We start from the raw sequence: 15,318 nt of genomic DNA, 5'->3' as shown, positions 1-15,318 counted from the left end.
CTATGTCTGAACTCCTGGGAAGGCTGGAAGCATCCTGTGTTGGCATTTTATTTCAGGGTGAGGTTGGGTATCTGTCTAGCATACGGCTGTGCTGCTGAGAGTTATTGCCCTGCTCAATGAAATAGTGACAATAAGTGCTATAGCACTTTTTACCAGGGCAATCAAGGAAAAGAAATCTCTAACTGGTTCCTAATTCTTTAAGTGGTTAGAAAAGTCACAGCCTTTAGCAAAATGGAAGTGTGATTTACAACAGTTATTTTTAAATACTAAGTGTATAACGAAACAGGACTTCAAGAATGTCAAGACAGGGTCCTTTGGTTAAATCTAATCAGCATTTCTGGCATTATGAGCAAAATATTGTGGCCAAATTCTGCCCTGGCTTACCTCCCATGTGTTTCCTGGAACTACTGATGGCTCCTCAATTCTGAGTGTGTAACACAAAGTGATGTAATTTTGTCAGGAGGGGGAAGGGAGGATCACACTGGCTTTCCTTTTGCTTTGAAAATAACGAATTGTTGGCTGCTCTCTTACACCTGTGCAGAAGTTAATTTGTGCCTGCATTTACCATACCTTACTGGTGAGAAGCTTCTGCAGCTCTGGTTCTGTGCCAGCCACAACACAGCAGGAAGCTGCACGTAGCTGTGCCTCGGCCTTCGATGCTCCAGCAGCACACTGGTTGGAGAGAGCCCCTTTTTCAGTCAACACAGCGTCAGACACCCATCTTTCTGAGAGAAAGTGAGGTTTTAGACAGCCAGCATCACTATACTGAGCATTTGCAACAGCCCTTATAATGAAGATGCCTCTTTCATTAGAAATATGGGGAAGGTGCCAGCCTGCCTTGTGAAAAGTCTGACTAGCTGGGCTCCCACGGGTGAGCGGGGAGGTTGCAACCGATCCAGGGCTAATGACAGAGAAATTGGTGCATGGGTACTTTGGGTCAAACACTGTACACTCCACATGACAGGCTGTCGTGCCCGATTACATGCACACCCTTAAGCAATACTTGCTATGATACAGCAGCCTTCCCTCTCAAAGACACATGATGTCTACACCTTGTAAAAACATGCACATCTCTTCTGCTGTTTCAGAGCAGCTTTTTGGTCAGAATCTCCCGTTCCCTCTATTTAGTTGCTCAAGACTTCATGAAAGCATTAAAGGATTTCACGTACCATCCTTTCCTTTGACTTCCAGTCATTAAATTGCTATGCATTCTCTTCTTTACAAGTGGCTCAAAAACTCAGCCAGCTGGCCTCCTGACAATTTTTAGCATAGGAGGTCACTACCTAACAATGCCTGCTGTAAACTGTGCTATTAGCATCCCTGTGTTAGACACAGAAATACTGCCTGCTGCTGAAAATTGTATGCCACCCCCCTTCTGCCTTACACTCAAGTGGCTTGTACCCTAAAGGAGTGTGTTGGACTGATCTATTTTAATAACCTCAAATGCTCTCATAAAGGTGGAAGCTGAAGGTACAATGATTTCTGTGAAAAGAAAACAGTCTTTATAGAAGATAGTTATCAGTTAAACCAATGTTTGTGCAACATTTCCATCTTAAGGGAGTAAGTTCTTACAGCTGGTTTCTGGCCTCTTGGACTAATGTGTTTCATAGTATTTGTCCACAGTGGATGTGGCATAGCATTCCAGTGGATCCCACAGCAACAATGCACTGACATTGGAAACAAGACAAGAGAAAGCCAGCAGTGGCTCCAGCTAAGACAGTATTGGCCCATGCATTAGCAGATTTACTAATATTGCAGGAGGAAGTATTGGCAGTTGCCACTTGCACAGCACAAGCATTTGGTGTCCAGCAAACAAATTAAGCAATGAAGGTAATATTTCATGTTGTATTGGTCGGCCTTGTGGGTTGCCTGGCTCGAGTAATGAATTCATTACCCTTCATTTTTCAGCAAGAGTGGGAAATCAGGTGAGTGGGGGGAACAATCCCTTTTGCTAAAAATTATAGTGGTCAGCTGGAGCCAGCATTGATTTCAGTTGTTCCCTGTGTGACAGTAAGGGAACTCAAGTTCCAAAAACTGGAATGTTCAGGTACACTACTGGGCTGGAACCCAGGGGTAACCTGCATCTTTATCCGGATCTTGCACTCTAGAGGAATCTTCCCCACCACAAGTGTAAAGAAAAATGACACTTGGCTACTAGTATCTTTCAGATTTGCCAAGAAGGGAGTTTTATTCAGCTGTTTCCTCATGTTGAAGAAGAGTGAGTGGATCTACATCATAAACCACTTCTCCATGGCACTTCCTGGTTGCAGGTCCGTCTGCACTTGCTCCTGGCTGAAGACTCAGTTTGTTAGATATATACATAGACATCTGCAGCTACAAGCCAAGGACATCATTCTCCCATAATACAAGCTTAACAAGAAGCACCTTCATTATTTAATGAAATGTATTAACTAGCCACATTTAATAATAAAAGGAATAGCCCTTATGGCAGAGACAGGATGTACAACCATTCTTCTTTCCCATGCAGTCACTGCAGTTGCAACAAGGATGTGGCATGGTTTATAAGCTGGAGGGGAGGGGCACCGTCAGGAGAGGACAGGGCCCACAAGAATTTCTGGGCGGACAGAACCTACACTATGGAACCGTTTGAGGGCTGGCTGGTCTTGATTCAAGGGTTAAAGGCACAGTACGCCCTGAGAGCTCTAAGACAGCAAACAATCTTGGCAACTAAACACCGTGTTGTTACCTCTCTTTCCCATCCCTCACCAAATAGACTTCACAGACCGGGAAATAGAGAACCCAAAGAGAGACCACTGCTCTAGAGAGTTCTGTGTCACGGGTCTGCTTTGCTCCCTACAGTCTCAGCCCTGGTGCACCTTTCTGTGTCCCCCTCTATCACCACGATGAAAGGGAAGAAGGAAAATAGCAGAAGGAGATTGTCCCACCCACTCAGAGGCAGCCCCCAGGCCAAGATTTCCTTTGTCAACAGACCAACTATCAAAATAGCATCTTTGTTACTACAGACCTTGGGTTTCCCTGAGTATCCCTGTATGGGTGGCCTTAGCATTAGCACCTCAACAGGCCACAAATGGACCCCATCAGCATGGTGCAACTGGGGAGTTTACCTCCTGACCACAGTGTGGGAAAGTCTTTAGACCCCTGTCCAGCAGCCAGGCCATAAGACTCTCCTGCAGGGTGGATAAAAATCAATGATTTTTTTAATCAAAAAAATCTGATTTTTTTTATAAAATGCTTAGGGTTAGATAGTTTTAATTAAGATACATTATAGCTCAAAGAGATCTCATCACGGAATAGGGATTATAAATTCTAATTTCTATAGTATGAGACAATATATTTATGTAATGTTTAAGAAAAGTTTTGTAAATGAGTTCCAATAGCTCATGGATTAGGGAACCAATTTTATGGCGTTCCAGGGGCTTTTGTATAGAAAGATTATTTAGGTTAATCTATCTACCCAATGGGACTCAGTGCTCAGTCTAGAAGATGCTTAGTTTTGCAGTTCTCAAACTGTGGATTTGTGTCTCCAGAGATAACGTGCTTGTTAACAGCAAAAATGTTTTAAATAAATAAATAAAATATAGAGAGATGAGAAATAACAGACATTGACCCTCTGCAAATTTGTGTAAACCAAGTCAATCCCTTACCTCTCTCTAAAAGTGCAAAGTTTCAAAAAGTTCAAAAAAGAAGATTGTTGGGGGCGGAATAGATCTGGATAAGGAGAAGAAGTCTGGAGATAAATGTGAGAAGGGAGGGACAGGCAGTAGAAACAAAAGTGAAACTGTTCGAGCAGCATATTCCCAAAGTCTTGAAGTGTAGCCTTCATTGATTTGAGATCTACCATACCATTCTCTCACTGGAAGGGAAAACCTATAATGGCAGCAGGCTGTAAAAGAGACCGAGTTTGGAAATAAGAACCATTCAAGAAATATATGTTTGCTGATGATGTTTTAAAGAAAGTCACACCAGTGAACTGGTGGAAGTCACTTAAGCACTTGGATTCAGAGACTGTTGAAGTGATAATCTCACTTTTAACAGCAGTAGCTTCTTCTGTCAGTATAGAAAGAATATTTTCTTCCTTTGGACTAATTCGTTCCAAATTGAAAAATCGTTTGGGACCTGAACAAGCAGGAAAGCTTGTTTTTCTTTTCCAGATCATGAGCAAACAGGAAAATGAAGGTGAAGACGACTGAGTTAGCTGCAGAAAGCCAATATTTTAAGTTTCCCGTTAACCTGGCTGACATGGTCAATTTAATTTTGGGGTTTTTTTTAAATATTTCATTTATTTTAGTTAAAAACAATTTTAACAAAAACAAACCTGATTTTAAAAAGCTTGAATGTTTAACTAAATTCAAAAATTCTTATGCTTGTTTTGTGAAATTATTATACATTTGCTATTGAAGAAAAAAATCCAGAATACATAATGTTGTTTTAGTTAAATAAAACAATTTAAGTGACTGGCTGGTGATGTTCTCCTCCTAATACAGCCTAGCAAGAAAATACTCCAAATATTAATGAATTGGAGATAGTTCACTTCCCAATGACTTCATAAATATCTGCTTCAATTACGTAAATGAAATAACCAAACAATCATTCATTTTCTGATATAGTTGTAAAACTAATCTGAAAAGTTTTTGAAATAAATCACTTAATGTATAGTGTGTACCTTCTAAAAATGAAACCTACATCTACCTCTGAGTTGTGAAAAATATGTATTAAGGTTATAACAGCCACCAAGAATGCACTTTTATGTAGAAATCCATGATTAAATCGAGTCTTCCTGACTCCACCCTGCTCCCCTGTGCCAGTGACAGGACTCATTTAAAATCATCCCCCCCACTTGATGCTCCTGCTTCTGGCCTTTGCCCAGTCACGGATGGCAGAATTAGCTGTTGTGTTTGTCTGTGGCAGGCAAGCATGAGAAAATGAAATGCCCTTTACAAGTTCAGTTTTAGAAATGAAAGAAAATGCTTTGTCATTTTCGTTTGTGGTTACAGAGTGATTTTAAAGAGATGGTGACGCAAGAAGGTAATACGAGGGGGAAAAATACATGAAGAGCAACACTTTTCACAACAGAAGTCTAAAGTCAGGTGGCCCGATTTTCAGAAGTCCTGAGCCTGCAGTCTGGCCTCAGTTGAGGCTTACTGGGTGTTCAGCACATCAGTCCGTTTACTTGGGAGGGAGATTTTCAGAAGCAGCTGAGGAATTTAGGCTCCCAGGTTAGCGACTTTCATGAGTGCTAAATGTTCCTAAATCCTTTAGGTGCTTTTGACAATCAACCCCCAGGAGCCTTCTTTGGGCTATTTTAAAACCTTGGCCCTGGTATACACGTCTTTGCAATTTCCAGTAGAAGCGTTAGCTAGTAGAAGACCATTAAGCAGAAACTGCATAGCACACATTCCAATAAGGAGGAGGGATTCAAAATTGATGCCTTTAAAAATCCCTTCTACGTTTAACTGAATCAGCTATAAAAACAAATAAAACCCTCTTCTAAATCTGTAGCCTTCCATTTGTGTGATGCTGAGAATTTAAAATAATAGCAGATGCCATAAAATGGACCCAGGCTTGTTTACACTGCACCACCTTTTTCATATAAAAATAGTAGTGCTCTAATTGTCTGTCTTCTGCTTTTTAATCCTGACGAAACCACTCAGCTCTTGCGCGTGTGTTACGCATAAAGACTCATTCTGAGAGCTGCCCCCACTTTTACTGAACTCTTACAGGGTGGAGGGGGAAAGAACACCACACCCAGTAAGTTTAACCCGTGGGGATTGTTAATGAGTTTTGCAGGAGTACAGCACAGTTTATAATTCAGAGGCCCTCACAAGTTTGAGTTATTGAGCCCTGCCAGACCAAATGTAATGCTATTTTATTGGAGACAGCACGATAGATCGTACTGGCAGCACTAGAGTATGTACAGTCCAGTCTAGCAGGTCTGGCTAAGGAGTGAGTGGGGGCTGGGGGGAGAGAATTATACAGCACTTTCCTTCCAGACATCAGGGCAGTTCACAAAAGAAGGCAGATATGCCCATTTCACTGATGGAGAACTTGAGGCACAGAGAGGTGAGGTGACTTGCCCAGAGATTAAAACCCAGGTTGCCTCACCCCAAGGCCCAGGGGGCACAGTGCTCTGTTCCCCAAGCCACACGATCTTCCCCCAGAAGCCTCAAATGAGAGAGTCTGTGGGCCTTTCTGCTTAAACCTCACCATCGAATAACAGTCTTGCAGCTGGATATCTGAGAGCGAAGATGCTCCTTGCCTGCTCAACGTTTCCTGCTCAACGTTTCCTACCCAACGGTCAAGCTTTCTGTATATCTCAAGAGCCCTTGGGCTTTACAAACACTAATTGCAATACTATGTGCCAGGGTGCTGCTTGCAACAAGCAACGTGGCACGGACACCCCTACATTCCTCCTCGCTCTGCGTGTTGCTAACCAGAACCTCTCCTTGGTTTAATAGGCGCAAACCTACACTAGTAAAAAATGTCTCACACACAAATATATAGTCATCTAGATGGTGAAAGGAGAATATTGATCCATTTCATCATGTGCTCAGCATTTAAACATCTATGCAGGCTGCCATCCTATGGGGAACAGCGCCCTGTCCCCTTTGCTTTGCTGGACGTCCAGTGGGACCATTTTGCAAGTGTGAAGATTTGGCTGTCGGGGCTGCAGTTTTTAAAGGCTGGGTGAATGGTTTGGGTGGGAGCCTGAACTGGCTGCGTTCCAGCCCGCTGTATCAAAACCACAGCACTCGCAAGTTCTGGTTCAACAGAGACGGCAAGTAACAGACAAGTGCACTGTGACTACTGGCTTAGAGGAGCACTAAGCTCTAAGACCCCGTGCCTGGAGCCCAGAGAGGAGTTTGGTTTGGGGATCGCCTCAAAGGTTCCAGGTTCATCCACCACTGCTTTAAACAGCTCCTTTCTCAAGCTATGAGAGAGATGTAGGGCCAGACTGCATTCAGCAGGGGGCACTGGTGGGAGGATACAAAGAGCTATTCCCCTTGGAGCCCTCCCAATGCAGTAGTCATACACAATTGCAGAGCAGGAATCCTTTCCCCCAAAAGCCACTGCAGAAAAAAGGGCCAGGAGACTGGGCCATAACCACACACAGATACAGAGACAATCTGCACTGTCCTATGCTTAATAATGAAGCAGCATGAATACTGCCCCTGTGTGCCTAGGAATTCCAGGATGTATTGCATCTCCCTGACATACAGTCATCCCCCCCTCCCACCCCGAGACCTCTAAACAGCTCTTCAACAGGGATACCCTTATGTAGTAGGTTCTGAAAATGCACCTCTAAACAGAGAGGAATACTTAAACTCAATTTTTGCACACATTGGAACGTTTCAGCTGCACGTCTTCCCACCCAGTTGACTTCAAGTCTAAATGAGATAATCAAATCAAGACAAGTCTGAAGTTTCTAACTTCCATCCCTTGAGTTATCCAAGAGCGAGCAAGTCTCTTTTCTGTATTTGGCTGGAAAAATGACTCAGAAGTAACCACCCATGCATTCTTCGTAGACCATTTCCCCAATTCTGCCCCCATCATTTCTGGTCAACTTTCAAAACCTTGAAAGTTTTCTCCAACCAACTCTACTTAGGAATTTCACCTTCACCAAGGTGAGACCAAGCAGGGAAAAATTTCAGCTCACAAAGAATTTGTAATGAGCTGCTAAAAGAAGGAAGTTATGGATGCTGAAACTTAACGTAGCAATTGCCACCCACACAGAGTCCAATTTGTAGCATATTATAATTAGTTAATTGTGTTGCTTGGTGGTGCTTGAATGAATGTGACTCCACAACATTTGAAGCGCTGCTCTGTGGATATAAATAAATGAATGTCACAAGAATAAAAATTATTCCCATGTAATGTATTGTCTGCATGTTCTTTCTGTAGCCAAACAAACACAAAGGAAGACAACAGAAATTGGTCAACATTGAATTTGGCCTAGTAGATTAGAAGAAAAATTGAAATTTGCTGCTGAGGAGAAGAAAGAAAAGACTGACTCATCTTTCTGCTAAGAAAGAAACAAGGAAGTGGAAAGAGGTTGGGGGCGGGAGGATACACTCTGTGTTATTTCCAGGTGCCCAACTTGCTGAATAGGTTGAGTTTGCTACACAGGTGCTGAAGTGCTATTTGCTGAAGGAAGCTGCTGGCCAGAGAGACTGAAGGAGGGGATTTTGGTAAATTAGATGTTCTAGAAATTGTAACTTTGTGTTTTAATCATTTCTGAGGCACACCCAGGAATGAGCCAATTTTTCCCCAAGTCTGTGCATTCTTAAGTACAAAGAGACTTCCTAACTGAGAAAGGATCACAGAATATCTGGGTTGGAAGGAACCTCAGGAGGTCATCTAGTCCAACCCCCTGCTCAAAGCAGCACCAATCCCCAATTTTTGCCCCAGATTCCTAAATGGCCCCCTCAAGGACTGAACTCACAACCCTGGGTTTAGCAAGCCAATGCTCAAACCACTGAGCTATCCCTCCCCCCCCCTGCAGCATTATTGATAGCTTCAAGCTTACCATGGTGTAACAGCCAGTGTAGCCCTCTTAAATATTTTTCAGTGTAGCTCCTATACTGGTTACGTCCCCCAATGACTTTGCAACTAGCATGGAGGGAAGTCCTACAGAGGTCATAACTTCCCTGACACCTGGTGCTTTTGACCATGCAGTCCCAAAATGGAGACAGCACTATCCTTTTTAGTAGGTGTGCTCTCACAGATACAAATAAAAAATTCTGCCAACCCAGCATACATAAACACCATCTGGATTTGTGTGTAGTTCTGGCTTGATGCAATCAGAAACAAGCCAGCATCGTAAGGTAGATGTGTTAAACCCATGGCTAATGCTGGAATTCGGGTTGGCAAGATGCGTCAAGTATTTGGGTGCAGTACTTTGTGTGGTTTGCTTATCTATTGCAGTGACAATGCATCCATCCTGTACTTAAGCCAGTGAAAAACAGGTCAAAGGCTTCAGAGCTTCAGTGAAAGGCCATTGTAGATCAGACTAATATGGGAGTGCTGGAGTTGAGTACATGCAGATTTTAGAAATGTATGTTAATATTTCTTCATTGTGCGGATGAGTGAATGTGTGTGTTTGCATGTAGTGTAGTACTCCTGGTATACCGAGCAGGAGGCTAAATATTGCACTGTTGGCAAAATGCAATACAGGACTTTTCTGTTTTGCTTTATAATCAGTTGACCCGAACTGTGAAACTCGCTGCCATGGGGTTCTTTTTGCTGGGTAGATGTACCTTCTGTGTTCCAGTGGAGAAAGAGTCTAGAAAAATCAAATTAAGTGATAACATTCAATTTAACTAACTCTCCATCTTCACCTGCAGTGGGCAGACAATGCAAGCAGCAGGGGAAGATGTCTCTATTTTCAGACCTTAAACAGAAGGAAATATTTCAATAGATAATTTGCTGCCCTCTGATTTTGCTGAACTGAGTTTAAGTGACTGTGTTTCAGAGAGAGTAGATTCAACATGGCAACTGCATTCTTACTATCATCATAATATTTTTAACCTACACGTGGAATGAGTTATTTCTTGTTCACGTAACTTAGTTAACATTGGTCTAAATTTACTGGCATATACTTGGCTTGACAGAATATTTATTTTGTTAATGTTTATTTTTAAGTATTTTTTGATTATAGATTTAAATGTTCACAGATGTGGGAAATTTCGGGGGGGGTCAGACAATTATTTAATGACAGACGCTGAGATTCAAAACGTTAAAGCTTGATAACAGTTCAATTGGCAACATCCCATGTCAAAATATCCAAAGTAAATCAAACTGTAATGCTCAAGCTGGTGTGCTAGCAGCAGTGGTGATACAGACTTCTCACTTTGCCTATCTGTAAATTCTGAGCAGTGGAAATATGGTTTCATCCGTTTGTCTGTGTACTGTGAAATGGTTTACTGACCTTTACCAATAAAAATCAAATCCTAATTATACTTCATATCATACAACTATCGTTCATGTAAAAGAGCTGCTTGCCTAAGGATGGTTAACAACTGTGGAAAGCAGGATGCATAGATATCTTGGTGGAAGATGGTCTCAGAATGAAAACAGAGGCAAAATCATCAAAATACTTCACTCTCTCGTGCAATCAAATATAGCTGCTGCTTTGTCTGTCTTGGCCACAATGCCAGCCAGCATCTTGCAATGGCTCAGGATCTAGCTTAGGATCAAGGGCTCTCCTCTTGCGGCCTGTCTACACCAAGAAAGTGACCTATTGTTAGTGACTATCAACAAGAGGTTCCCACTGGCCTCAACTGCTGGCTGCTAGCATACCTGGGGCCAGGCTGTTTTCAATACAGTTATAGAAGACATGGTAAGACTCTCTAGATTTGCTAGTACTTTCCTTAACGATGGAAAATAGTGTTTGGCATGGTGTGTACTAATAATCAAACGACTCCATTAGGTACTGATCAGAAGAGAAAACAGGTTGTAATATAACTCAAACACAGTTGGTAGCAGGCCAGTAACATGGCACTGAGCAGTAGCTTTGGGAAGAGAACTTCGTTCACATGAGTGGTATCCAGGATAGTTTTCTGTATTTTACAGACTGTCTTATAAGGGTCCTTCCACAGTAGGACAATGCCCTGTTTAATGGCTGTCAACAACAGCTCTCTTGGATCCCTTGAACTATTATCTGAAATTCAAAGCTGGTTGAAATTTCAAAATTAAAGCAGGGAAACAATTGTTTCAAGAAGTGTCCCCAATTGGATATAAATATAGTGGGAGGCAAAAAAAACAGTTTCTTACTTTAACATGATTTTTCATTTGTACCATCTATTTCAATGGTAACTGAAATCCTCCTTACTTCAGGCAAACATCCCTTTCAAGGATGAGTGTAGTAAAACTGTAACTGACTGGCCATTCATTCCAAGCCTTTTGCTATGTGCTCTTGTCACAAGAGTGCACCTTGTCGCAACAATTTTCCAGTGTTAACACATGTGTCTTCTCCTCAGGATTGCATCTTCACTCTGCACATTCAGAAGTTGAATCCTCTCTCAGTCCTTCTGAGAGAAATACCATTACGTCAGAATCAACTCAAACCACTGTCCCCGTCACCCCTGCTGCTAGCACATCAGCAGACAAGCTACAATCAGCATCAGAAGCAACAGCGACCACTTCAAGAGACAAAGTCACCTCAGGACCAGTTGAACAGGGCAACACCACAATCTCCTTAGGCACCACAAAAGAGTTGTCAGCTGCCACTACACAACTTGCCTCATATACAGAAACAGCAGATGTTTCAGCCACCAGCCCATCACCGTCATCAACCACTGGGTCAGAATCAACAGCCACAGAACACATCTCCAGGACTTCAGTTGCCAGCCTGACAAATACAACAGCTCCAGATACAGCCACCCCTTCCGCAACAGCTCCAGATACAGTCACAACAGCTCCAGATACAGCCACCCCAGCAACGACCTTCTCTCACCTAACTAATACCGTGTCTTCATCGTCGTCGGCAGGTTCTTCCACACAGACCACCATTACAAATCAAAACACAACCCAGCTGCCAAACACATCCACGGCAGCACCTGCTACAGAGGATGCCCCGACTAAAAAGACACCCCCAGAGTCCCTCTCATCAGGCCCAGCGATCAGACAAAAATCTCAAGTGACTTTGGCAACCAAGTCTGTCACAGAGGCCACCTCCACTGAGAGCACCACTTTCTCCACAGGAGTAACCATGGAAGAGGTCCAGCGGGCTTTAAGTTCAGGTGAGGCAGATGATTTAGTATGTGCGTTATTTATGCTGTCACCTTTAGTACTTCATTTCTCCTGTTATTTGGGGGGGGGAGCATTGAGGGGGGAGGCAAAGGGGTGAGAAAAAGAGCACTCACATCTATGCATTGGAAGTGCTTTCTGGTTACTTGTAATAACAAAGTTACTCAGGAGCTACAGCTCTGTGTTTTACGTACATCACATGGTATAGCCTTATTATGAATCTCTTCTACACCTGTGATCCCTTCATAGAAAGATGTTTTAACAGTGACTGGGTATATTCTGACAGGTCTGACACCAAACTCTAAGTTTTAATAAGAATTTCACTTCCTACACTCTAGACTAGTTGACCACAACATATCTGCTGACCATAGGTACCACATTTTCTATTGAGAAAAGACGCTTTTCCTTTTCCCCACGGCCAGTGAACTTAGAAACCTTTCTGAGAGTTATCCAATAGCTTTTCTACACACAGTTTTAAGGTTTGAAATCTCAACCTGCCACGGTTAAATAAGTACCCTATCCTACTAGAGAAATTGAAGAATTTGTGGCTTTCTAATGGCATACAGCTTCTTCTCATCGTGAAGGTTGAGGTATTGGACCTTAAACAAATCACTGGTTCAAGGTTAAATATAGTCAATGCCAGAGCTCAAGACAGTTGAAGGGAAATTCCCCATTTATGGAGGAAATAACATGACAACATTCTGGCACAGGCTTTTAATGGCATCTTAGATGTTTGGAAGGTCAGATATAATCACCTACTAATCCGTTATCTTTGAAAAGTGGTCAAAGATGTGTTGCGTGTACACGTATATGCACCATATATGATGATGTCAGCATGGCAAGTTGCCCTATGAAGGGCTAGTGTGAGAATAGACTGGGGATGGTGATAATCAACGTGGATTCCTATGATCAGGATATTATCTCAATGTCCTTCATTATGGGCTACCTTACTCATTTCAGACTGATTCTTTCCTGTCCTCTCCATACCCATTCTGTTTAATCCAGTAACTTGATGTACAGAGTGAGACATTTTAAAACTGAGGCTACAGCAAGCTTTATACAATCTTTCAAACTTGTTTGGTGGCGTTTTCCCCTCCAATCTCATTGCCAGTGGGGTGGCCTATTCCAAGGGCTGGAGCCATCATAGTTCAAGGAGCTGCAGTCAGGATCATTCCCTTTGACCAGTCACCAATGGGAAAAACAAAATAAAGGCACTTCTGCCAAACTGAATTCTCTCCTGCTCCCTTGAATTTTGAATAAAATACAGTGTCCATGCAGGTGATACCTCTAGAGAAAAATCAGTCCCCATCACCCTGAAATCTGGGGGAGTCCTACAGTGCTGTGATATACTAGTGTGTATTTTTTCTTCTGATTAAATTTAGTCTCTGCAGCATATTCCATAGCATTAAACATCAGCTATAGGGATGATTGTGAGTTGTGATACAAAGTGACCCTTTTAAGAGAGGACATGGAAATAGTGGTGCTCTAAAGACACCAATAAACATCATCTCATTTGTAGAGTGCTCAAATACATAATTCAGCACTGTCCTGCTTTACAGCACCAAGGAACTTATTCATTGAGACTAGAAATTAGTAGGTGTGTTGTGAACCATCCCAACTGTATAAAGAAAGAAGAGATGGAGGCACAACTGGAATATGGATCTGGATGCAAAAGTCCCCAAAGTTCAGGGGTTATTTGAGTTTGTACCATTTAGTCCCAACTCATATTTAATAATAATAAAAACAGACTAGATGTTTCATTTTTTTCATCGCATTCCTTTAGTCATTAACTTTTCTTCCCCCTCATTAAGCAGAACAAGTGGGAGAGATCTCTGTCTAAACGCCAAAATTTAGAGTTAACAGCACATTAAGGTTGGATCATCAAGCCCTGTAAAGTAAAACAAGAAGTTATGATTGCTCTGGCCCAGTCTTTGATCTCCAGTATATTTTATGGTATAGGTTGACAGTGTTATGGGTACGTTTGAGGGGGCAATATAAAATCACTTCCTACATGCAACGTAGATCAAAGTAATATTAGGCTGCATCTTTATGTTGCATAAAAGCTGTTTTTGGGTAGAAAGGGTCTGTTTTTATTTTAATGGATTTGTTTTGGGGGAACAAAATAGGCTATTGGGTGGGGATTTAAAGTAATGGATGCAAGTTCTGCTGGTTTTGCAAGACAAACTCACAGGCAGACAGTCTGGGTCCCAGACCAGCATGCTTAGTACCAGCACAAACCACTGCATGTGCTTCCTCCACACTGCTAGCAAACATCCCTACTCATCCTCCCCTACACCCCCATGTCTCCTCGGTACAGGTGGAGACACACCGTGAATAAGCCACCTGAATTTTTGGTGGGACGGTTGCATACAAATCGCAGTAGTTTCAAAGGTTAAAGCCAACATTCATTCCTCAGCCCGTCGTTTTCCCCAGCCAAACCTGAGTGCCTGCCGAGTCCCACGCTGCTGTGACTAAGTATTTCCTGTCTCCATGGTTAAGAGGAGCTACAATGAGTTAATAGGAGGAATTCTCAGACTGTTTTCTTTCCCCATGCAGAAGTCCAGTATCTTCTCCATTTAACTGCATTGGCTAATTGTAGCTCCTCTTGAATATAGAGCACAGACAAGCAGCATGAGACTTGCCAGTTACGCTGGTTTTGTGGACCCGGGTGTCCACTCAGTCTCTCTGCAGCCCCACAAGGTGGAAGGCTTGCCTACAGAGAAGGGCATGAGAAGTCTTTTCCAGTGAGAGAGTGGTCTTTGTTTTTCCTGTAGGAGAGTCTCAAGATCCTAGAACCATAGGACTTGGAGCCATGTTTCAGAGTTGATTTCCCTCCTGTGTCATCAGAAAAGTATATTCAGACGCTGCCATTAAACACCTTTGCAGCTGGTGTCCTTTGGGGTTAAGAGTGTGGACAGAGGTGCCGTACACCAGAAGTGATGAGTGATCTCTCCTCTACACACAGACATTTCGTGGTGCTGGAAAGCCAAGGTGGCTGAATGAGAGACACCCGGAAATGGATCTTGGCTGCTGCTGCTGGCTCACAGTTGGCAGTGGGTGTGTGCCCATTATGTGGGAAGAGGGGGGGAAATAAGTGTTACTATCCCAGTAAAACAGAGTAGCAGCATTGCCACAAAATGACAATGGGGGCAGAGGGGTTATTTAAAATAACCTAGGACAATGATAAAGTCTGCCGTTTGAAGGGTGCTGTGTGAATGTAGTTAAGAGGCTGAAGTAAGATGGGCGACTTGTTACAGAAGGAAGCCCTGGCTGTCCTTAGCAATAGTAGGTAAAAGTTCATTCTTTCAGCGTACAAAAGAGGACACCCAGCTAACCATGGTGTCATGGGCATTGGCATGGCCACTTCCACATTTCCCGAGCTCTGCCTGCCTCAGCTGTGCTGAACCCTCTGTCTCGGTGCCGGACACTTGCTCCCTCTTTCTCAGAAATCTTTGTCCACAGCAGTGGGAAGGGGGGACAGAGGAGCCATGTAAGGGAGAAGAGAGGAATTCCTAAAGAAAAACAGAGCAGAAAAGAAACTTTGTCGGGGAGAATGCGAAGTGGAGAGGAGACCTAGCAGGGGCTGGCAGA

General features: G+C 42.9%; 1 protein-coding gene across 4 annotated transcripts in view; it reads left to right on the top strand.

Moving 5' to 3' along the window:
- The window catches only part of PARM1 (prostate androgen-regulated mucin-like protein 1), a 49,363-nt gene that overhangs the window by 28,003 nt on the left and 6,042 nt on the right, over positions 1-15,318 (top strand). For all 4 annotated transcript variants that reach the window (XM_038399030.2, XM_043512791.1, XM_043512790.1 and 1 more), the window contains exon 2: positions 10,959-11,720. In XM_038399030.2, coding sequence (XP_038254958.1) covers positions 10,959-11,720 — 762 coding nt within the window. The remainder of the gene's footprint in view (positions 1-10,958; positions 11,721-15,318) is intronic.

Source organism: Dermochelys coriacea, chromosome 4 (genome assembly GCF_009764565.3).
Source record: "Dermochelys coriacea isolate rDerCor1 chromosome 4, rDerCor1.pri.v4, whole genome shotgun sequence".
NCBI classification, from domain to species: Eukaryota; Metazoa; Chordata; order Testudines; family Dermochelyidae; genus Dermochelys; species Dermochelys coriacea.
Note: the sequence above shows the minus strand (reverse complement) of the source record. Positions and strands in the feature narration are given on the sequence as shown.